The sequence below is a fragment of the Macrotis lagotis genome, chromosome 3, assembly GCF_037893015.1.
Source record: "Macrotis lagotis isolate mMagLag1 chromosome 3, bilby.v1.9.chrom.fasta, whole genome shotgun sequence".
Lineage (NCBI taxonomy): Eukaryota > Metazoa > Chordata > Mammalia > Peramelemorphia > Peramelidae > Macrotis > Macrotis lagotis.
Genome location: NC_133660.1, coordinates 94,933,025 through 94,957,144, shown reverse-complemented (window position 1 = coordinate 94,957,144; position 24,120 = coordinate 94,933,025). Strand labels below are relative to the sequence as shown.

The following is a 24,120-nucleotide window of genomic DNA, read 5'->3' as shown; positions in this document are numbered from 1 at the left end:
CACTTCATATTCTCCCATCAAATTCAGACCTGAATTAATTCTAGGCATATTCCTAATTGAGGGTCTGCCACACTGATTTTTTTAGCTGCTACCTTCACGTCTTTTGATTTTTTTACCCTACTATTGAAAAATAAACTGAAACCCTGGGCAAAGTTCCATATCCGCTTTCTTTGTTCTTTCTACCAGGTTACTCAACATCACTGGAGAAAATAAGGAAATTGCTAGACTCATTTTAACCATTACAAATTTGTGGTGACAAGCATCTATTTAGGTCTTCATTGCTGATCAGCGGCAATCCATTGAAGATTTTTTTCCCCCTGACTTAGTAGCCAATGTAACTATTCCAAAAAAATTTTTTTGTGTTATCAGGACTTGAAACATTTTTCTTTTATATTCTCTCTCCCTGTACTCATCCTTATGACCTAATTTTTATTTCACTGAGACTGAAGATACCCGAGGTTATAAACAGAAAGGAAATATTAAGTACCTTAACTATTGCTTTAGGACAAAAACTGGCCTAATTATTCCCATCCCAATTAAATTCAACTGAAAATATATTAAATAAGTTCCTATTACTTGTCAGGTACTGATAAAAACCATTGTAGAAATAAGAAAAACAAAAGAACACCCCTTTTTCTAAGGGGGATTCCATTTTATTGCAAGGAAATCCAAACATTAAAGTTGTAACCAAACTTAGAATCAGCCTAGAATAGATGGTAAGGAAAAATATTAAGAGGGATTAAACAATAAGAGGGAAAAAATATATGTTATTTTACAGAGATGAGTTGTTTTCCTTGCCTGAGAATAGAGTGAATGAATATTTAATTATGAATGCTGTAAATTTTGTGTCCCCAGTGTTAACACAGTTCAAGGAGCATAAGAAAGATTTTAATAAATGCAGAAATGACATTAGATCTGGATAACATAAATTGTTCTGTTCTCCCATTTGATATATTCATGATCTTGATAAGTCACTAAATCTTACTAGGGCTCACTGTCTTATCTGCAGAATGGTGGGGTTGTATGGTGTTTGTTGGCTGTTCAACAACTCCAGGAGAAATGCCAGGAGCAGAACAGAATTCTGTATATATAACATTCATATATTTATTCAGGTTTTTTGATACTCTCAGTTGTGAGGACCTGTGAAAATTATGACAAAATTTGGTTGCCTGCAAAAATTCATCAGTGTTGTAAAGCCAGTTTCATGATGGTAGTGGACCATGTTCACACTTTCCTAGTCAACAATGGAGAAAAGGAGGGTTGTGTGCTTGATGTTTAGCATGTTTTGTTTTTTCTTCAGTCCTGTTAGATACCTTCAACAAAGATGGAATCAAAATCAAGGGAAGTTACCCAGGGACTAAATTATTTAACTTTTCTGAAAAAAACAAAAAAAGCCAAGATTAAAATTGAGGGAGAGTTGATGCATGACTTGCTATTTATAGGTGATGATGTTCTCAATGTAACATCTTAGGTTGAGATAAAACAAAGAATGGGTCAGTTCCCTGATATTTGTACTAATTTTGATCTAACCAGTAAACACCATGTCAATGACCCATGGAACCATCACTTGGCAAGTAGAGAAATTTTGAATACTATATATAATATGCTCATTTACTTCAGCCACATACTTTTCAGGGTTGTACATAAAGATAAGATTGAGAAATTCATTGTGAGAGCTAGCTCAGTGTTTGGGAGGTTCCAAAGGAAAGGGCAGAAGAGAAGATGAATTAGAATGCTCACCAAACTGAAGTCCTACAAAGTCATTGTGCTGAGTTCATTGTTGTTTGCTTGTGAAACCCTGGATAGTGCCATACCAGGAAATTGAATCATTTGAATCACTGAATTTTAATTGTTTTGGGTAGATTCTGATGTCCACCTAGTAAGATCAAAAATAATTAACTCTTGAATTAAGTCTTCTGTACACAGCTCAAATCCATTGGGCTAGTCACATTGGTCAGAAGACTTTTTATCCTTTTTATTTATGCTTGCCTTTAGTTATTTATATATATACTTCCCTATATTACAAAGAACTCACCTAATGCAATTGCTCACATGGAGGTCAGAACAAGTAATCTAAGGACATTCTGAAGATTTCTCTAAAGAATGTTGAAATTACTTGTGAGATATGGAAAATACTGGGCACATGATCACTCAATATGGTATAACCATATCAAAGAAGGTACTGTATGTACTCTATTAGCAAAGTCAAATTTCAGTAGCTCAAAAGAATTGTGAGCTGCACATATTTAGAAACATACCCAGTTCAAATGTTTGTATGGTCTATGTCCAAACTGTGATAATCTTTCAAACTTATATGGATCTGAGCAGCCACAAAAAGACACACTGTATCTTGACACCTACATGGTAATATCATTTTGGTCCTCTTTTGAGAATGAAGGATGACAACTAACTTACCAATTAACAATGATGGGGTTGGGCCATATGAACTCCAGATTTAGAGCTGTAATGCTCTCATCCATTATGAAAACCTAGCTTATCAATCATCTTTTAAGCTTTGCTCAAACAGTTTCCTTAAAGGTGGCTGAAGGTGGGGTGGTGGGGAGAGCAATAGAGCACTACCACTTCAGGGGACCAATTTTATCTTTTGATAGCTCTAATTGTTAGGATGTTCTGAAATTCACATCCATTCCTTCTATTTCTGCTATCTGACATCTATCACTTTAATGCCATGCAATGATTCTAGGGATCTAGGGGAGTCACTTGACCTCTAGTCCTAAATGTCCACATCTGTAAAATGAGGAGGTGATGTGGATTGGATGACCATTAAGGCCCCACTCACATCTAAGACCTGATCCAGATTCTGATCTTTACTCCGTCACAGTCCTTCTAACCTTGAATACAGGTCACACCACTAAAGTCATGAAGTTCACTACACTAATTTCCCTCATTCCTCATATATCAAGAAATCAATCAATAAACATATATTTATTAAGAACTCATTAGCTTGGCACTATGCTAAGCACTGGGGATTGGGTAGATACAAAAAGAGACAAAAAAAAGAGTCCTTGTCCTCAAGGAACTTCTATTCTCAAACAGTCAAGGCCTTTCACCATTGTGGCCCTCCGCTCTAACATCTTAACAGCTTTTCTATTCTCTTCTTAAAATGTGAGCAAGAACCAAACCTGATATTCCAAACAGAACTGTCCCTAAATACCAGTTGGGGAGAATGTAAGACATGAAACAATGACTAGGTTCATTGGGATTACCCATTTTGCAATAACTTGAAGCCTTTTTTGGAGGTACATTATCCTCTTTCCCTAGTAAACTTAACCAAGGCAACAGAATTTTAGTAATATTCTCATTTTATTAATTCTCAAATTAAGGATATTTTTAGGCTTGGCCATGGCCATTTTGAGATATGAGTTCATGGAAGCCTATCTTTACCTTCACTACTACACTTTTGTGAATATACCATAAGGTGTACAAAGTTTCTCAATATCTTTATTTTTGAACTTGTCCTTACAAATCATATTGACTTCAATTTTCATTTACTTGTACTACTTTTCAAATACAGAATTTATATTTAAATTCCAAACAATGAGTTTGAAAACCAACTTTTGCCTCTCCTACTCACTTTCTGAAGGTCATTTGTTCATTAAAGATTTGAACCACAAAGGAAACAGATTCTAAATAAAGTTCAAATGTGAAATTATGGATTGTTAATCTCAGGATCTTGGGATCTAGATATTTCCCATTTCTAGCATCTTTAGATCAAATCTTCATTCACCCAGTCCACCCAAGTTTGGTGATCTAGTTCCCTACTCTCCAAGACTGAAGTCTAAAGGTCAGGCAAATCAAATTTTTAAAGTAGTCTTCTGACACTAGAGAAGCATGGAATGACTTACAGGATCTGATGCTGAGCGAAAGAAGTAGAGTCAAGAGAACATCATCATGATATGAACAACCTTGAGGGACGCAACTCCTCTTGACAGTCCAGAGAGCTAGGACAACTGTATTTGATTGGTTATGGACTATATTTTCCTCAACCAGAGGAAGAAAAACAAAAAAAAACACACAGGAAAAAAATCTTCCAAATCTGATGAACAATTTATAAAAATTGTCTCTTATGTATCTCTTTTACTTAATCCTAATTCCTCATGCCAAAAATTACTGATTTGTAAATATGTTTAACAAAATATGTATGTTAAATGTAAATTTGACTATTCCCTGATGAGAGAATGGGGGGAGTTGAAGGGAGGGTGGAGGGAAATTTTTTAACTTGAAAATATACATATACATATGGCTGAAAACAAATAAATAAATTTTAAAAAAAGGTAGCTTTCTGGCAAAATACTCAGGATAATCAAGGGCCAGGTTGGTGGAATAGTGGATAGACTTCTGGGTCTGGATTCAGACTCATTTTCATGAGTTCAATTCTGTCCTGGGAACTTACTAGTCGTACGACCCTGGACAAGTCATTTGACCCTGTTTGTCTCAAATTTTCATCTGCTAAATATTTTGGAGGAGGAAGTGAAAAATTGTTCCTATATCTTTGCCAATAAAACCCCAAATGGAAGTCACAAAGAGTCAGAAAAACCACAAAATGGCAACAAAAATTTTTAGATATATTGTTGATAAGTCATTTTGCCAATTATTTCTATGTTCTGGGACTCCTAATGCCATTTTAGCTTTATTGAAGCATTCTCTGATTGCAGCAGAATTGATTTCTTTATTTTTTTCTCTTCCACTGCTATAAATGATGCCGAAATTAACATGGCTAGTTTTGTTTAACAACAACTTCTTCAATCTTACCATGTCTTATTATGCCAAACCTCTTTCTTTTAATATCAGCTGCATCGATTGGTGCCAACATCAGAGATCTAGAAATAGTGTTAATTATCTGCAGCTGCATACATAGCAAAGGGAGTATAAAAAATTGGGCTTCTTACTCACAATACAAGAAGCAATTAAAAAAAGAAACTCTCTGCCATAAGGGGATAGGAAGCATTCACAAAACTTTTCCCAGAACAACTCTAAAAATTGGGTCTTATCTAGAGTCTGGCAATCTCACTTACATTTCGCATCATCTAAGAATTGCATTCTTGTACTACACTGGCAAAATTTAAATCACATTTCATTGATTTCATTACAAGGGCCATCCTGTTACTTAGAAAGATTATTTGGTGTGCAATGGTAGCCATAATGCTTTAGTGAATAGAAAAACTAGCACTATCATACAAGTGTCAAAAGTTGGAACCAAAGCAACTTGAAATCCATTGTCAATATCTTAACAAATGTTTTTATGTCCTTTTACAAATGCAAAGGTATATACTTCTATCTTACTTAAGGACACATGAGTTTTTCAAGCTAATGATTAAAATTTGCAACAGAGAGAAATACAATCTTTTTGAAAATTTTGTTCTCCCCATTCTGTATTGGTTCTTTGAAATCTCCATTCACTAGGCTACTTTGGGCTTTAATAGGAAGGTTGACTTTGGTCTTGCCTTTTGGGGCAGGAGTGGCATAGTCTTAATGAACACTGCTCCTGCTTAGTGAGTAATATTACATCAGACATTAGCCTTTCCTTGAGGACTGCCCCTGTGGCATATGCATTGGAGACTACCTGAAGCTAGGTGCTAATCCAGGGCTGAAGGACCCACCCACCATAGAAATGCCCAAGCTTTTTATTCTGCTGAGGAGCTGCTGCTCTGCCTTTCTCCTCTTCCTTTCTCTAAGCTGGATCCACATGTTCTGGCTCATACTGTTACACCAATATGGACCCAGCTCTATTTACCAACATCCATGTTGATTGAAACTTATTTAATCTTCCTTTTTAGAAAACTTTATTATTCATCTCCTTTTCCAGTTTGTAACCATCACTGTAAAATGACTATCACCTTTACTAATTTGTCTCAACTGTCTCTTTTGGTAAACTTTATTGTCTTCTTAGAAACTATTATTTCCTTTGAGAAACTCTGTTTATCCAAAACAATTAATCTGTGAACTTTTTGTAGTAACTAGTAAAACAGTTGTGTAACCTTTGAATTAAAGTCTAAGCCTTTCTTAGCTCCCTGAGTCAGAGTTGGTAAGATCTTCACTTGAAGGAACCCACAGAGATTAAGTCCCCTTTCCATTTTCTCCCATCTTCATAATAAATTCCATAAAACTGAAACTTTGGTTAGATATTATTTCAATTCTCTGAACTTATGTTTGTAAGTATTGAATCAATTGACAAATGATAATACCTAAATTTTGAAAAGAGAATTGTCATTCACACATTTGGCATTGATATTTCTAAAATCATTCTTTAAAGCAGATTCCCTTCTTCTTGGTTTTAAAGGTTTATCAATGGTGTGGCAGAATGCTGTAGCATACATCCACTGAAATCTGCACAGAACTTCCTTTGTTTCTTCATATGCAATTATGGGCACAATTATGCCCAATTAAAGGGCAAAAGACAATACCTTTTCCCAACAAATATCATGGGACTTATGAAAATAGAAAACCATAAAAATTTCAATTAGAAACCAGGAGGGATGGGAATTCAGGGAAGCCTGGGAGGATTTGCATGAACTGATGCTGAGCAAGATGAGCAGAACCATAACATTATACACCCTAACAGCAACATGGGAATGATGGTCAAACTTAATGAACTTGCTTAGAGCAACAGTCAGGCACAAATTTGGCATATCTGTGATGGTGAATGCCACCTGTATCCTGAGAAAGAATTGTGGAATTTGATCAAAGACCAAAAACTATTACCTAATTTGTGTGTGTGTGTGTGTGTGTGTGTGTGTGTGTGTGTGTGTGTGTGTGTATGCAATTCTGCTATATCTCATATTTTATGTTTCTTCCTTAAGGATATGATTTCTCTCTCATCACATTCAGCTTATATATTAATGCACACCATGTAAACAATATAAAGACTAACAAATTGCCTTCTGTGCAGGGTGGGGGGAGGGAAGCAAGACTAGGGGGGGAAATTTTAAAATTCAAAATAAATAAAATATTAAAAAAAGGGAATAGAAAATCATATGCATGCACCAATAATTTAGCATTTATTTAGCACTTCCTATTTGCAAACAGTGTGCTGGGCACCAGAGAAAGGAAAAAAAATTAAGTAAAACACTGCCTTCTCCCAAGAACTTTACATTTTAACAAGGAAAATAACAAGGACCTAAATAAACAAATAAATGTTCTTATGGGTCCAGCTGAGTCAGCGTTGATAACTACTGGAAAGTCAATCTCAGAAAGACTAAAAGCTGCTATAGAAAATTTGGGAGGACACACTAAATCAGCATAATGATCAAATACTTTGTTATACCACCATACTTTGACTCTTGAATCAGTCCTGGTCTTTCAACCTACAATTTTCATTCTTGATTAGATTCCTCCTCTGAATATCTCAAGTTACCTTTGTTCAGAGTCAACTTGGACTTTTCCCTGCATAATGACCTTGCCTTCAAAGGGATGCTACAATGTAGTTATACCAATATACAGAGATGGGGGATGGGGCTTGGAGGGAAGTAGAAAGCACAATTAAGATAAAAAGGCCTAAAGTACTAGATCTACAACAATGGAATTTATCACTTTTGTCTCAGGAACAACTCCTAAACACTTTTGTCTCAGGAGGTCAGGTACTAATTTTTATTTTGGGGGGGGGGTACAGGGAACAAAGATGAAGGGAAGATGGTAGAGCAGCTCAGGAAGGCTGTCTATTCAGGTAAGGTTGAGCACTGAATTGATAGAAGGGGTATGCACACCAATGTAATTACAGAGATTGGAACTAAGGAAGGAAATAGATAAACTGCAATATTCTGGTCAAGAAAACCTTATTTTGAGGTCATACACAATTAATTGTCTACCTATATTTAAAAATAAGGATATTCAACTGTCTTTTGTGGTCTGTTTCATTACTAGCATCAATAATCCACTCAAATAAAATAGAAAAACAAGATACTAATGAAAATTACAATCTTTTGGAGGTCATTATTTATTGAATATAGCTCATGTCAAAATCAAAATATAAAACAGTACTTAGCTATTTTCAAGATCAGAAGCAGAAAAAAATGAAATAAAATTGACTCCAAAAGTCTTTAGCTTTTACGACATTAAGAATCCCATCTTCAGGGTGGCTAGGTGGTGCAGCGGATAGAGCACCAGACCTGGAGTCAGGAGTACCCGATTTCAAATCTGACCTCAGAAACTTAATAATTACCTAGCTGTGTGGCCTTGGGCAAGCCACTTAACCTCATTGCCTTGCAAAAACCTAAAAAAATGAATCCTGTCTTCTATCTGGAGAAGATTCCTGACATATCAAAAAGCAGAAATTGGGAGATGAGAAATTCTTGACCTCTATAATCTTGACCCTCATTTTGACAGTAAATAAATAAAGTGAGACTTATCTACTAACTCTAGAGTCAACTCAGGATCAAGGAAACTAGAACCATCTAAAATGGTCCTTTCACTTCCTTCCTTAGGACTACTGAAAGATGAAAACCCAAATATTCTCTCATCTGTCTCAGAAATCATCAGTAGTACAATAATATGATATTTGGAAATGATTTTGGGAAATGTAAAATTCTTAATATAAATTCTCAGAAATCACTCTGGATAGGTTAGTCATAGTATTATATATTTAAATACTAAAGGATCCCAAAATGTCTTCTCACCTATTCTTCACAATTTACAGATGAGAATATGAAACCTAGAGAAATATCAACTGATCTATACAAGGCCATGAAACCTTAGCATTCAGTTTCATTATAATCTCTTTTTGCCAAAAGATTAATATTTTCTCAAAGCATAATTGACCTTCTTTAGTAATAGGGTAACAAATTCCAGACTGTCTGATGAAAATTTTCTACTTCTATTTAAAGAGACTATTACATTGCTCACTGCATCAGTGTAATAATCAGAGATACTTTTACGGAATCTGTGATGGAGAAAGCCATCTGTATCCAGAGGATACAGATTGTGGAGTTTGAATGAAGACAAATGATTAATATCTTCAATTATTAAAACAATTTCTTATGAATTACACAATTTTGCTATCTCTAATATATTCTTTCTTCCTTAAGGACATGTTTTTCTCTCAATACATTCAATTTTGATAGATGCTCATCATGACAACAAATGTAAAAACCATATCAGATTGCCTTCAGTTGGGAGTAGGAGACAGGCTACAGAGAAAGGGAAGAAAAATTGTAAAATTCAAAACCTTTCAAAAATGATTGTAGAAATTACTCTTATATATAATTTGAAAAAAATAAAATTTTTAATTAAAGACTACTACAATGTGATGAAAAGAAGAATGGCAATGAATTAGCAGCTTCAGATTTGAGTACTGACTATGACACTCAACTTACATAATTTATGAACAAGTCCTTTAAGCAACTTGAGCTATCTTCTTTAGTGCTAAATAAGATCATTATTACCCAATTACTTTGAAAACTTCTAATATAAAGGTCAATTGTTATTGATATACTCCTTTTTATTTCAAGGTATGAAGAGAAAGTTTTATTTCTTTCTTTAGCAATATAACATAATCAATTACAGAGTTTGAGGCAAAAGCAAAAGGACCAAGAATCACATTTATTTTAAAGCAATCCCCCCATTAATGAGGAATGTGGTCTTTACAATCTAGTTAATCTAAGGAAAAGAGCATGTAATTCAAACTGAAACCAGATTATCCCTTCAGTCCCAGGAATTGAATGGATATCTGGACTTCAACAGATAAGACAGATGAAATGCTGACAGTTAACTCTTCATCAATACCCCAGAAGTTGTCAGGGGAAGAGGGGCAGAAGAAACACAGTTCTAATCTATAAAATTCTACTGAAGAAATCTCAGACTTTATCCCACTCAATCCATCCTCTTTTTTTTTCATGAGATTTCTTCAAATTTCTGAGCAGGCACTCAAGTCTAGATAACAACTCCCTGATCACCTCCTTACTTCCAAGGGACCCTTTTAGATAAGTGCTATAATCAACATGATAATAGGCACATTTGTGAAGTTGCTATACCTCCTTCCACTGGCAAGTTTTTATACCAATGTCTTTAAATAGGTCTTCCTGGCTCCAAAATTGATCAAAATAAATCCCTGATTTTGTGCCAGTGGATCAACATCAAGAATAGCTAATATAGCTAGTGATGTTCCTTAAATTATTTTTCTTGCAAATGACCATTTGCACACTTTGCTTGCAAGTCCATACTAACTCATAATCAGAGTTCCCCTTAATGAGAGTTGTTGCCTGACTGACCTTTCAATATTTGCTATAACCTCACATGAATTTTACTTTTTTTGAAAGGAAAATGGAAAAATTTTAAAAAATAAAGACTTGGTTCCAAAGAAGATATGTAAGAAGACATTTTCCCCCAACTCTATTATATAGCAGAGTTGGGAAGACCAGACCTATGAAACATTATATAAAATGTCAGAGTAATTTGCAATGTATTCATATTTTTTCTCTGATTTTTCTCTCTTATATTGTAATCAAAAATTTATTTTGTTATAAGAGGTATTTTCTTTGTGATAAGAAGTATTCAATGAAAGGAATAGTGGGAAAATGTCAACAAAGGAAAAATGAAAGATAAAAATATATTAAAAGTAAAGAAAAAGAAGTCCCTTTCCATGACAAATATATAGCAATTTGGTATAGTTAAAACCAAGTTAGAAAGTTGTGACCCTTGTAAAGTTATTTAATTCTTGAGAGCCTATTCCTCATTTATAAAACTGTGACAAAAAAATAACAACTAACCTAGGGTTCTTTTGAGATTTGAATTAAGCCAAGTATATAAAAGTCAGCTATTCTAATACTTGCTTTCTCCATTTTGAGAAGACTTGATTTTCCCTTATATGTCACATACTCCCCACTCGATGTATATATGTGGCATGCATGTTTGGTCCCCTACATTCTATCTGGATACACATATAATTTATGTAACTTATTTGAAATCAGCTTTTTATTACTTTGATCTTTAGAAATCAATCTTTCCCTTTCTCTCATTTATCATAATCTACAGTGACAATGCCATGGAGAATAATGCCTCAGAAGTAGCAGGAATTGTCCAGATGCAACAAATAGTTAAGGAAGAGAAGAGCAGTGTCAACTTCAAACAGAAACACAAGAAAATACACATCTAATACAAAAAGCTAGCAAGTGTCTGAAGAAACTCAAGAGCAAAAGAACTGAGGAAAAATTCATGTGAAAAACTCAGACTACCTGATCATCTCTGATTTCTTAACTTCATAATGCCCTTTTGCCAAGTGAACCAATATAATTTCTGTTATTTATGCTGTTTCCATTCAAAATTAGGTTTTCTGTTTCTAGCGCAATATCCCTTGTTCCTGATACTGACTTACTGTCAAATTCTTTTGACATCGCTACATCAGAATCTCACAGTTATGATTTTTCTATATTTCCAAACTCAGTTTTTCATTACTTTTTTATTACTTTATCTTGAATGGTATTCAAATTCCAAGTATTTAATTTTTTATTGCTTCTTATTTAAAGATCCATGGTCTGTAAAAGACTTCTGAGTTGACTTCTAAGTCTAGCCCTTTGATTCTAATCTTTATATTCTATGACCTTTGTCCAGTTGAAAATATCATTCTTTTAGGAGAATTGGAATACTTCACATTTTATTCCATTGATTTTTCAAGGTCATAATAAGTATTGTATGAGAATCTTATTTTGATCTACGTTTTACATAACTTATTTCATAATGTATGACTTAAAATTTTATAATACAACTATTCATTCAGGTTATTTCACAGAAAATAATACAATCCTGAATCACTAGGAAAAAAAAAAAAACAACTTGTTCCTATAATAATGTCAATAAAATACTGGATAAAAAGTTAGCAGTATCCACTGAATCTTTCTAATATTTGGTTGTGATTAAAAAGTGCAATCCAATTAATGACATTTAATTTAATATTGCTTACCTGTGTGTGAGCCTCCGGTGACTAATACAAATTGCTGTCTGAGGATCTCGGGCAACACAAACTTTATGGTGGCTACATTTCGTCTTTAAGCATGGATCATTAGCCGGGTCTAAAGCTAAAAAAATGTGGAAAATACATTAATAATATTAATAATAGATTTATATGAAATAAATAGTTTGTTTCTCATGCAATAAAATACAACTAATATTTTATTCAAGTGCCACTCTGTGCTCAGCACTATACTAGGAGGTGAGGTATATACCATGTTAGTCTCTCATGGAAGGAACAATATAAAGACAAAATTTATCAATAGATAATGAAAAGACAACTATAAAAGTGAATAACAATTTCATTTGAAAATTCTTCTATTGGTGGCAGCTAAGTGGCACAGGGGATAGAGCACCAGGCCTGGAGTCAGGAAGATCTGAGTTCAAATGAGGCCACTTAATAAATACCTAGTATTGTGACCCAGGGCAAGTCACATAATTCCACTGCCAAGGAAAAACCAAAAAAAAATCATCTACTGTCCACAGATATTCATTGCTAACCATTTTGCAACTTAAGTTTTGTATCAACCACTCATTTTTATAAATTAAAGCAAATTACAAATCATTGTGATCAAAAGATAGAATTAAAATGATTGCTATTCAATGCATTTAAAACCAAGAATTTTTTGGTTTAAAAGTAGAACAATAATTTGCACAAGATAATAGGTATTAACTGCCCACATTTTACTGCTATAAAGGAAAAAAAAAACTACTGAAATACTCTACACTCCCCTACAACTTTTGTAAAACTATCTACATGAAAAGAAAGAGGAAGACTACTGTGCTCTTGGGCATGCCACATAATATACCGAACCCATAGATGACAAAATTATTGCATAAATATTTGCAATTTTTTCTGAAAAGAAGAGGAAGTTTACTGAGGCTTAAATATTTTTGCAGTTTTCAAAAATCAAGTATAGATTTCATTCACTACACATTTTTAGGCTAAAATAAATTAATTCTATTGAGCAATTCTGAAAAAATGCAAACATGCAGAGAGATATTTCTTAAATAACAATATATCTAAATATTTGTATTCATTTGCTTTATTTTTGAATCTAGACCATTAGCTAAATACAAAACACAAAGTTATGGTTTCTCAGTACTCCTGACATCGTCTGAGCACTAAAGTTGTAAACCAACTATATATAACTTCTGTTGTCTTGGTCTATTTGTCCCTACCTACAGGTTTCTAGGTTTTCTGTCATATTCACTGTAACAGAGAAGAAAGTAAACTTTAAACTCAAGCATTTACTTTAATTAAAATAGATTTGCTTACGTTAAAAAAGAAACTATTAGTTTATTTTTAATAGATAAAATATGTTAGTTGATATTTAACTCTTGAATTGACTGATCTTAGACATACTCTTTACACTAATTAAACCTAAATGTTTATATTTAGATTTCAAAGAACTAAGTCCATTAATAACTTTGATCTAGGGTGACTATAAAAAGTAAAGACCATGATTCCAGGAACTAGAATTCAAAGTCCTTTCAAAAAGAATTTGTAACTAAATTTGACCGTCATTATACATTTTTGATCAATCTCATTAAACATTAATGGATTTCAATAATTGAAATTATTTCTGATTCAATTAATTAGTCTATGTTCCATGGCTAATTATATATATATATATATATGTATATATATATATATATATACATATATATATACAAAATATTAATTGTTGCAGGTAACATTTCTAGTATCCCTGCTCACATACCATGAATATAGATATGACAAATATATATACACATATTTTCTCCCCCCCCAATTCTTTCATCATATCCATTTTAGCACCAATTTCAGTGGAGATTCAGAGTTAGCTAATATTTTCACATAATGACATTTATAATTAAGATATAAGCTTTCTAATTAAGCTAGCAAATAACTATCCTTAAGGACAAATGGAAACAGAATTGAAATGCATGAATTTCCTAACTTGTCTTCTATGTGGATTTGTCTCTAATCAGTCTTTAGTTATAGCATATACATATAAAAGAGAAGCAATTAAGCAACAAGTGGGGAAGTCATTTCACGCCTTATTATGTACAAGTGGAACAATACAAAAATTTGAATTTGAATTTGGAAAAAACAATACAAAATTCAATTCTATAATGTTTCTAAAGTTTATATGCACCAGGGTGTTGAACATTCAAGGACAGAAAAATAGATTCCCAACTCTCATGGAGTTAAATTCTAATGAGCAAAACAATATCTACTCCAATAAGCAAATACAAAATACCAGTAAAATGAATAAAAAAATTAAAGATTTGAATCCATTAATCAACTCCATCACACTTAAAAAAAATTACCTTTATTTGATAGGAAAACAGCTTAATTAAGCTAATCAAACTGAATAACAAATTGGTCAATTTGGCAGGAATATAGTATGTGTGTGTAATAATATTTTTTTAAGTCCAGACATATTGATTGGAGTCAGAATATGGAAGTTTTTTATTTTGTTTTATTGTTTTTGTAGATTTTTCAAGGCAATGGGGTTAAGTGGCTTGCCCAAGGCCACATGGCTAGGTAATTATTAAGTGTCTGAGGCTGGATTTTGAACTCAAGTGCTCCTGAATCTAAGGCCAGTTAACTATCCACTGTGCCACCTAGCCACCCCAATATGGAAGTTTTTAAAAGCAGAGGTGAGTGTTTTATATTATTGGGAAGCCTTAATCAAAGGGATAATAAGGAGAGAACTATAAATTTGGAACATAAATTTAACAGTTTTGTGAATGAGAGAGGAGAAATGCAGGAGTCATCAAGGCTGCTATTGAAGTCCAAGGAAAACATAATCAGGACCTTATTGAGGGTGGTGACTATCTTTGAAGGAAAGGGTATGTGAGAGATGTTATAATAAAATAAATATAATCTATCTAATTGGATTGAGAATCTCTTTTCCATTTGCTGAATTCTTTATGCATCTTTTTTACGTGACATAAGAGGAAATTAAATAGTATGCTTTTCCAGTGTTCATTTATTGATGGACTTTGGAAAAAAAGAAAAAGTCATGTACCAACTCTGAGATTTCCTCATAAGTGATTATTACAATAGGCATAATGTTCTTTCAGCAACAAGTTTTTACTCACTATATTCTTTAAATAAAGCTCACAATGACTGCCTGCCAAGAGGTTGGTGACACAGTTTCTTTTCAACAAGGACAGTGCCCCTAAGGCATGCAAAAATGTCCTTTCTTATAGACTTAGAAAATCCATTTCTTCTCAGGTTGCAATTGGAATATGAATGCTGTCCAAGTTTACTAGTGGAATGACCATGATAAAGGAAGACTATAAAAGCTTATCAGCATTTCCAGAGAGAAAAATATAGCCAGAGATTATAGATGTACTATTCTAGAAATCAAGAGCTTTTCCTCTAGAGGAAGGAAAAAGGTGTATAGAAACAAATTGACCAAGACACAATGAGAATGAGGCAACAGGCCAAAGGAAATCAGTTTAATTTACTATGCCTGAATCCCCCTTTTGTGTTTTCTTTCGTAGAAGATCTATGGCCAAGAAACTTATAAATATACATACAGATAGATAGATATAGACACATTTATATATAAATTCACACAAACTCACATATCTAGATAAAAACCTATATATATATGTGTGTGTGTGTGTGTGTGTGTATTATATATACACATGTATATATTCTGGAGAGATATGTGCTCTTTTAGTTGCTGGGATGATAAATACAGAAAAAAATGTTTAGGATAATAGAAAGGGAAGAGAACAAAATGATAATATATAGGCAAATGCCAAAGTAAACAGTAAAGGTTAAATATATTTTTAGTGTAAACAATTTTAAACTATTTCCAATCCAGAAATGAGGACAAGAAGATATTCCTTAAATAATATTTTATTGGGAATATTTTATAAACTAAAAATCAGAAAGATATTCTATGTCTTTACTAATATTATATAATAAAAATAAGCATTCCTTTGAGCAATAAGCATATGCATACATAAGCATAAACATACATGAAATTGACATGTTAATGATGTATACATATTTTATAGATTTATTTATTTTTCCAACTACATGCAAAGTTAGTTTTCAACATCCATTTTCTGTAAGATTTTGAGTTCTACATTTTTCTCCCTCCTTCTCTTGCCTCCCCTATCCTTTCAACAAAAATATCTGATATAAGATATACATGTATAAATATGTTAAGCATATTACATGTTAGTCATGTTATGAAAGAAGAATCAGGAAAAAAAGGAAAAAAATCACAAAATAAAGTATAAAATAAATTTTAAAAATTTAAAAGTATACTTTCAACTGCATTCAGACTATGGATGCATTCAGGATAAGGTTGGTATTTTCCCTACCAAGTCTTGTAAAATTGTCTTTTATCACTCTTCTGCTGAGAAGAGCTAACTAAGTGTTATCACTTGACCAATACACAATGTTGATCTTAATGTGTTCAAAGTTTTCCTCACTTTACTTGATTTCAGTTCATGCAAGCCTTTCCAGATTTTTCTGAAGTCTTCCTGCTCATGATTTCTTAGTATTCCATCAATGTATAAACATTTTACATTAATGTTTTAAAAAAACAAATTATTAGAAAATATCAATGAAATTTATGAGAAATGAAATATCTGAAACCTTAAAAAACTCACTATTGTAAGGTTGAAATTCATGTATTAGGGGGAAAATTACTTTGTCAGTAATTGTCATATATTTAGTATTTCTTAGTTACATTTTCTGACACACCAGAATTAATATGAAAATGTAATACTTGCAAAAGATAGAGCCCAGTATCTTCAACACTGTTATCTGAAAGACCTTTAAATTATAGATACATTCAGACCCACACTTATATTTTCCTTAAACATTTCTTTTCAGAAATCTAATATATATAATTCAAAGAAGCACTGTTGAAATTCAAAAGACCTACTACAACTACAAATAAAATAATTTGTAACATCATCAAAATAAGCTTGTCAATAACAAATACGATTAATGATTACACATTTTCCCTACTTGTGATTTTTGTTTTCTTTTTTCATTGCATATATGTGTTCCTTTTTAAAAAATATGAACTTTACACACACACACACACACACACACACACAGACAGTGACACACACATCTCCCTTCTAGAAAAAGATAGCATGTTAGAAAACATCCTAAATTAAAGGTATTCAAACCCCCAAATTGAATCAGATTAAAGTGTAAGTAAGGGATATTGAAATAAAGAAAATATAGGATGAATAATGTAAATTTGTGGTTTTCTAAGCCAATATGTCACCAACAAGTTTACTTCCTATTTGAGCTTGAGACCAACTGAGATTCTAGCATTTGATGTTTCTGCATTTTTTTATATATCTTTTTTTTCACAAATATATTTTATTCAAAAGCTTTGTGGCATCCCTCCTCTCAATCAACAATGATTTGTTCTAGATACTGTTGGAGATATAAGGATATAGGTACAGAGACTGCAATAATCACTATTTATAAGAAGCTTAAATTCTACTTATGGGAAGACAATTACAATAATTAGTTGTGAGAATGAAGAAAAAGATTGGTTAGGAGAAATGTTGGAGGTTAAAAATGGCAAGATTTGGCAAATCGAATCAAAATAATATTGAAGGAGAATTAGGAGGATACAATTCTGACTAAATTACAAACCTTGGAAAATAAGGATAGTAGTACATTTAACAGAAAGAACTTAGAAAATAATGCTTTAGAAGGAAATATGCAGAATTCAGTTAAGGACATGATGATTTGAGATGAATCCAGGACATCGAATTGAAGTATATAATAGCAACTGATTATGGAGGAACTAAAGTTTAGAGAAGTGTGGATAAATATATAAAATTAACTTCAAAGAGAAAATCGTTAAGCCCATGGGAGCTGATGAAGTTATCAACACAAAATGTGAAAGAAGAAAAGAGGGCCTAAGATAGAAATTTTTTGAGTTACAAAGATTACAGTTCCCCAAAACTGCCCAGATGCCTTTCCTGATATCCTAGTACAACTAGAAAAGAAACAGATGTCCTTGTTGGCAGTCATTCTGACCTGAAGAAAATAAAATGACAATATTTTTGATAGAATTTCTTGTTGATTTTCCAGTAGGATCACTTCCTATTTGAGCTTGAGACTGAGATTCTAGTATTTGGTATCTTTGTGTTTCTCTAGATATGTCATTTCTTTTCATAATCTTATTCAATAGCTTTAGAGTTTCTCTCCTCTCTATCAACAATGATTTGTTCTAAATATTGTTGGAGATATAAGGATATAGGTACAGAGACTGAAATAATCACTATTTACAAGAAGCTTAAATTCTACTTATGGGACAACAATTACAATAATTAATTGTGAGTGAAGAAAAAGGATTGGACCAGTAAGTCCAAGCAAGCATAAAGGCAAAAGTAGTAAACAAAAACTATTTCTGAAGGTTTGGTTTCTCTGACTAATGCAGTATCCTTGGCACATCCACTAAAAATTTTAAAATTAATGCCCCATTGAAAGTGATAATGATATAATTAGTACAGATATTTTGACCTACACAGAAAAAAGTGTTTTGGATAATGCACATACATAGAATGTAGGCAATCAGCACATCATTTAGGAACGTGAACTTTTATCCAGGGTTTGAATTATTAGTTGTCTTCCATATTTTATAGTTCCTCAACAGAAGCATTCTTCTACATGGTCATTGTGATTTCCATAAGAAAGATTATAAAATCACTATCATTAATACAATAAATAATAATAGCTAGCCATTAATAAACTGCATTAAAGTTTGCAAAGTAGTTGTTAAAATGCTATCTCATTTTTATATTTACAGTAACCCTGAAATGTCATTGTTATTTTGAGGTCAAAGATGAGGAAACCCAGATAGGAAGGATTTGTCCATGTTCACATAGATAATCTGGATCTAAGGAGTTTTGATTTCAGGCCTAATGACTTCACGTTCAGTACTAGATCACCTACTACACATAGAATTCAAGTTATTTTAAGAATGGAAGACAATGACAAAAAAAATCAGTATTGATCACTTTGTGGGAAAATGAGGACAATAATGCATTGTTGGTAGAATTGTGAACTGATCTAAGCATTCTAGAAAGCAATTTGGAACTATGCCCAAAAGGTCATAAAACTTTGATCCAGTAATACCAATACTAGTTCTGAATCCCAAAGAGATAATTAAAAGGGGAAAAAAAAAAACACCCGTGCATACAAAAATATTTATAGCAGTTCTTTTAGTAATGGATTATAAATTTAAACAAAAGATTTAGAGTCATCAAGGCAAAAAATATATTTTAAGGGATATATTATTTTTTCACTGTATGTAACATTGAAGACATAAAGATAGAAAGGTTTCATGTACTGCATACCACTTATGTGAAACAGTATTTCACTTGTTCTTCTTCCTTCTCTCAGGTCATGTCATCTCTCTTTCTTGCATATTTATGTTCTTTTTGTTTTTTTGTTTTCTCAATTTTTTACTCTATTTCTTGATTTTTGACCTTTATGGATTCTATCAAACTTTAGACTTTTTTTATACTTCTGTTTTCAGGGCTAGTTTGGGGAGGGCAAATTGGAAGCTTCTATTGTGGTGTAATCTGGGAAGAGGTGAGATGTCATGCTACTGGTCTCTCTTCTGGTCCTCACCCAGAAAGCAAGGAACCCTAATCACTTGGTATTTCATTCAGTACTGCTTTTCAAAGCCCCTGCTTCCCTTGGAACTAGAATCATAATTTTCTTTTAGGTTCTAATTCCTTTAGGCTTCTCAAGTCCTTCTCAGCTTTAATCTTTTGTGACCAAATTTTAATTACCCCCAGGAGTCTAGCTTCCTTTTGACAAAAAAATTCTTCTTTGCTCTTAAACTATGATCCAGAAGTGTTTACAAGCAGTGGAGTGGCCAAAATGCTCCAATTCCGCATGCAGTATTAACACAAGATCCCTGTAATAACTTTCTGACCAACTGCCAACTCACTCCCCTTAAGATCTCTGGTTTGAGAATTCCCAAAGCTGCTGCTACCTCTTCCATTACTATGTACCTCCACCACTGGCATTCATTCACATTGTCTACAGGTGTGTCTCCAGTCCTGTGTTAAAATACCTCTTTTTGACCTCCTAAGTTTTCTTGAACTGGAAGAATGTCTCTCCCCTTTTTTGGGTCTGCCACTCCAGAATATGATCTGAGGCATTGTTTCGAAGTTCTTTGAAAAGGAATGTTCAGAGAGCTCAGCAAAGAACTTTCTCTATGCTGCTACCTTGGATATTTTTCCACACTCCACCAACTTTCATTCCCCAACCCCCCAATATGTTTATAAAAGTTGGAGAAAAGCTACATGATCAATGCCCACTTGGTTAGACTCTGCTTATTGGTTTTAACCTGTTTTCCCTATTATCTCTTTTTCTTTCCCTGATCTTTCTCAACCCTTTGTAAAGATCCTGGAAATCAAGTCACTGAGGTTCAGAATGTTATAATAGAAAAGACCCCAAGAAATGATATTTTCTATTGGATTGACTTCTAAGACACAAATTCTGTGGGTCTCTAATTCCTTATCTGTAAAATGAGAGTGGTGTCGATCTGTGACCTTGAAAATCTTCTCTTGCTCAAATTCTCTAATATTAAGAAGCAATCTTCCCTTGGGATCAAAGATATTTAAAAGTTTAAACCAGAAAGCAAAGAAAATTGTATGGAAAAACACCATTATTCATGATAGTTAAATCATTTCCGTCTCTGTTAAAATGTTTGAACTGTTCAGTCTTACCCATTTCAAGAATTTGAGGTTTTTAAAAGAAAACTTTTCCAGAATGTGACGATTCTTTAAAAAAAAATCATAGGCAACATATTCAATTATATTTGTGGTGATATAGTTTTATTGATTGAAAATCCCATTGTAACACAATGTATACATACAACACTGTGCTAAGGGTTGAGCAAAATCCATACTCATTTACCAGACATCACCATCATTATAAGGCAAAATGAGATAATATATATAAAAATCCTTACCCAAAAAATAATCTTTTTCCTTGCTCCCCCTCCAAACTATTTGTAAAACACTGGTAACATCAGTTTCTTCATCTGTAAAATGAAGAATATCACCCTCTGACGAGAAGGTTAAAAGGATAAAATGATATCAAATGTTTATAAAATGCTTTGGAAAATATTAAAGCACTATTAAACAATAGTTCTTCTATTATTTAATACCTATGTAGCTTTAGGGGAAATACAGCCTCTTTGCCGGAGTTTCCTCATCTATAAATTGAAGGGGCCAGGGTAGTAGGCTTACCAAGTCCTTTCCAGTTTTAAGCTTATTATCTAGCAATCATATTCCTATTCATTGCCCAGGAAAATTCACACATTTGAAAAGTCACATTTTATTAATGTATGAGATATAATATTACTCAAATGGATTTCTGAAAGTCTTGCTATAATTCTGACTCCTATCCCATATCAAAGCCCCAAGTTGAGGAAAATATCAGGAGACATATAAAATCCCTTTTTCATAATCAACAGTAGAATTACAACAAATTACTGAAAATTATCTGTGGTGGCATTGAATATGGAAAGAAGTGAGTCACAATCTATATGGGTGAAATTAATGGAAACATAGAAGAATAACAATTAAAGTTATCATCCGTAAACTGGAGGCAGAGAGTTTGTGTGGAAGGTTTTTAAAAATGGCCTTTAATTCTTGGGTATTTTTTGCTTTATCCCATTCAAAATACAAAAGAAAAACAAAAACAAAAGTATGATAGAAGTGACTGTGACCACTGTGGGGCCGTATGTTGTAATTAGATTTACTTCTTTTCAGATTTCATCATTTTCACCTTAAGTATATTTAAATTAGGAGATAGCTTGTAAAAAGCACATAGCTTAAAGAACAGGCCAGACCCATACTGATTTCAAAAGAGGGTTCCAACTTCGCCATTTCACAGAGTGAAAATTTTACAGTCTTACAGAAATGATGATATAACTAAAGCAGCAAGTCACAAATGTAGACCAGGCTTTCATTTGCTAAAATGTCTCTTTAGGGTTGATTGTGTGCATGAACATAAAATGAGATGACCGGGAACTCAAAAGTAATTCTGAAAGTAATCCCTCTGTATGGCTCAACAATGCACATTAAATGTGATTTGAGGGCCTAACAATAATTCATATTAGTGTCATTCTAACCTTTAATATTTTAGAAATATGTGGCTTCCCAACTTGCCAGATGTTGTAATATAAGGCTGAGCAAGCGAACAGCATGGAAACTTGAGCTAATGTCTGATAGTTAATTAGACTTTTGACAGCCAATTTTGCAGTGCTAAATGTGGTTAAATATAACTGCAAGTCTTTGGAGTGACTTTCTTGGTTTTGAACCTTAATAATAACTTCAGTTACATAAAAGTCCACCAGCTGCCCTCAATTCTTCCTCCTGCATTACATATCTTGAGATTGGAATTACTCAAAATTAAGAAATTTAGAGATCAGAAACAAATATTTACTAGGTCCTTTTCCCTTTTAAGTATTTATTAGGTACCTGATCATTCCATTCCCTGTACATAGAACAGATCAAGTGCCTAATATAAATTTACTAGATTGAGTTGTCATTTACAATTTTATTATGTGAACAGACATTTCATATCATATTTTGTTTGTAATTTTTGTTGATTCCACCAGCTTTCTAGATACCCAGGAGCCTAAATGCAAGTCATCTTTTGACTAATGCGTGGCCAAATCCTATAGACTCTACCAGTTGCTCATGAATTCTCTAGCCTTCCTTTCTGTTCATACCATCACTTATCTAATTCAGGGTCTTATTATTTGTTACCATTGTCCAAGTTGATGACCTCTGAACAATTGCAAACTGTCACTTCTTGGTCAAAAGTCCTTAATGACACTTCACTACCTATAAAAGGAAAATAAAGTTCTCTTTTTTTGGCATTTAAGACCTACCAATTACCTCCCAATTTATATTTTATATTTCAAGGTTTATTTTACTCTAATCCCCATATCATAATCTGTGACTCATTTTTAATGAATCAAGACTCCATGAATTTATCTATACCATCTTTTAAATCTCTCTCTTCATGGCTTAGATACTACCTTCACATTCAAGTCTCCCTGATGCCACCAATGTAGGAAAAAAGTTAACCTTTCCTCTTCAAATGGTTCATTTTTTCTACATCTGTTCCTTTTAATTGCTTTACTTAGATTCAGTTTAGTAGTGTGTAAATTCCTACCAGTTTATATTATATGTGAGCATTTACACTTAAGCAATCAATAAATTGTGTTGGTAATCTGTATTTAAGAAAGTGATGGGAAAATATTGATAAGTAGATTAAGCTTGCAGGTACATTTTGGAGAAGTCACTTGCTAAATATGTACCAGTACTCATATCTCATTCTGCCTCATGTAAACGATATCCAAATATCTAATGAACTCTCTCCTACATCCCACCTCAAATAGATTATAGGCTCTGTTAGGGAAGGAGCTATTCATTGTTTAAAAAATGTATATCCCCTATGCTTAAAACAGAGCACACCACAATAGGAAGGACTTGGTGTTTCTCCTTCATTCTTTTTCTTTTTCTTTTTTTTATGTTTTTTTAAGGCAAATGGGGTTAAGTGGTTTGCCCAAGGCTACACAGCTAGGTAATTATTGTTTGAGACCGGATTTGAACCCAGGTACTCCTGACTCCAGGGCCGGTGCTTTATCCACTATGCCACCTAGCTGCCCCTGTCCTTCATTCTTGAAGAACATGACATCAGTGAGGTGATACAATGGCATGCATGGGAATTTGATCCTAAGCATTGGGTACTATGCTAAATCACCAGCCTAATTTTATCTTTCAAAATTTTCTGTATCCAGTAGCTAGATACAAATAAGTATGACTGGACATAGCCCTGGATGCAAGGCAATCAGGCTTAAGTGATTTACTCCAAGATCTCATAGCTAATATCAAATGTCTGAGACTGGATTCAAATTCCCATCCTTCTGAATTCAAGATCAGTGCTCTATCCATTGTGCCACCTAGCTGTTCCTAGCAGGGACTTTACCATAGATTATATAATTGAATGTTGTATTTTACATTAAACTATTACAAACCTCCCTTTTGGGAAGATCTTGCTCACATAAACCAGAGAATAAGAAAAATATGGGTGTGGGCAAAAAGTCCATTTTAGGATCTTCAGAGCTTCAT

General features: G+C 33.1%; 1 protein-coding gene across 1 annotated transcript in view; it reads right to left on the bottom strand.

Annotated features, from left to right (window-relative positions):
• SPOCK3 (SPARC (osteonectin), cwcv and kazal like domains proteoglycan 3) overlaps positions 1-24,120 on the bottom strand; it is a 740,694-nt gene that overhangs the window by 402,677 nt on the left and 313,897 nt on the right. Inside the window, exon 4 of the mRNA XM_074227415.1 lies at positions 11,912-12,026. Within this exon, the coding sequence (XP_074083516.1) occupies positions 11,912-12,026 (115 nt within the window). The remainder of the gene's footprint in view (positions 1-11,911; positions 12,027-24,120) is intronic.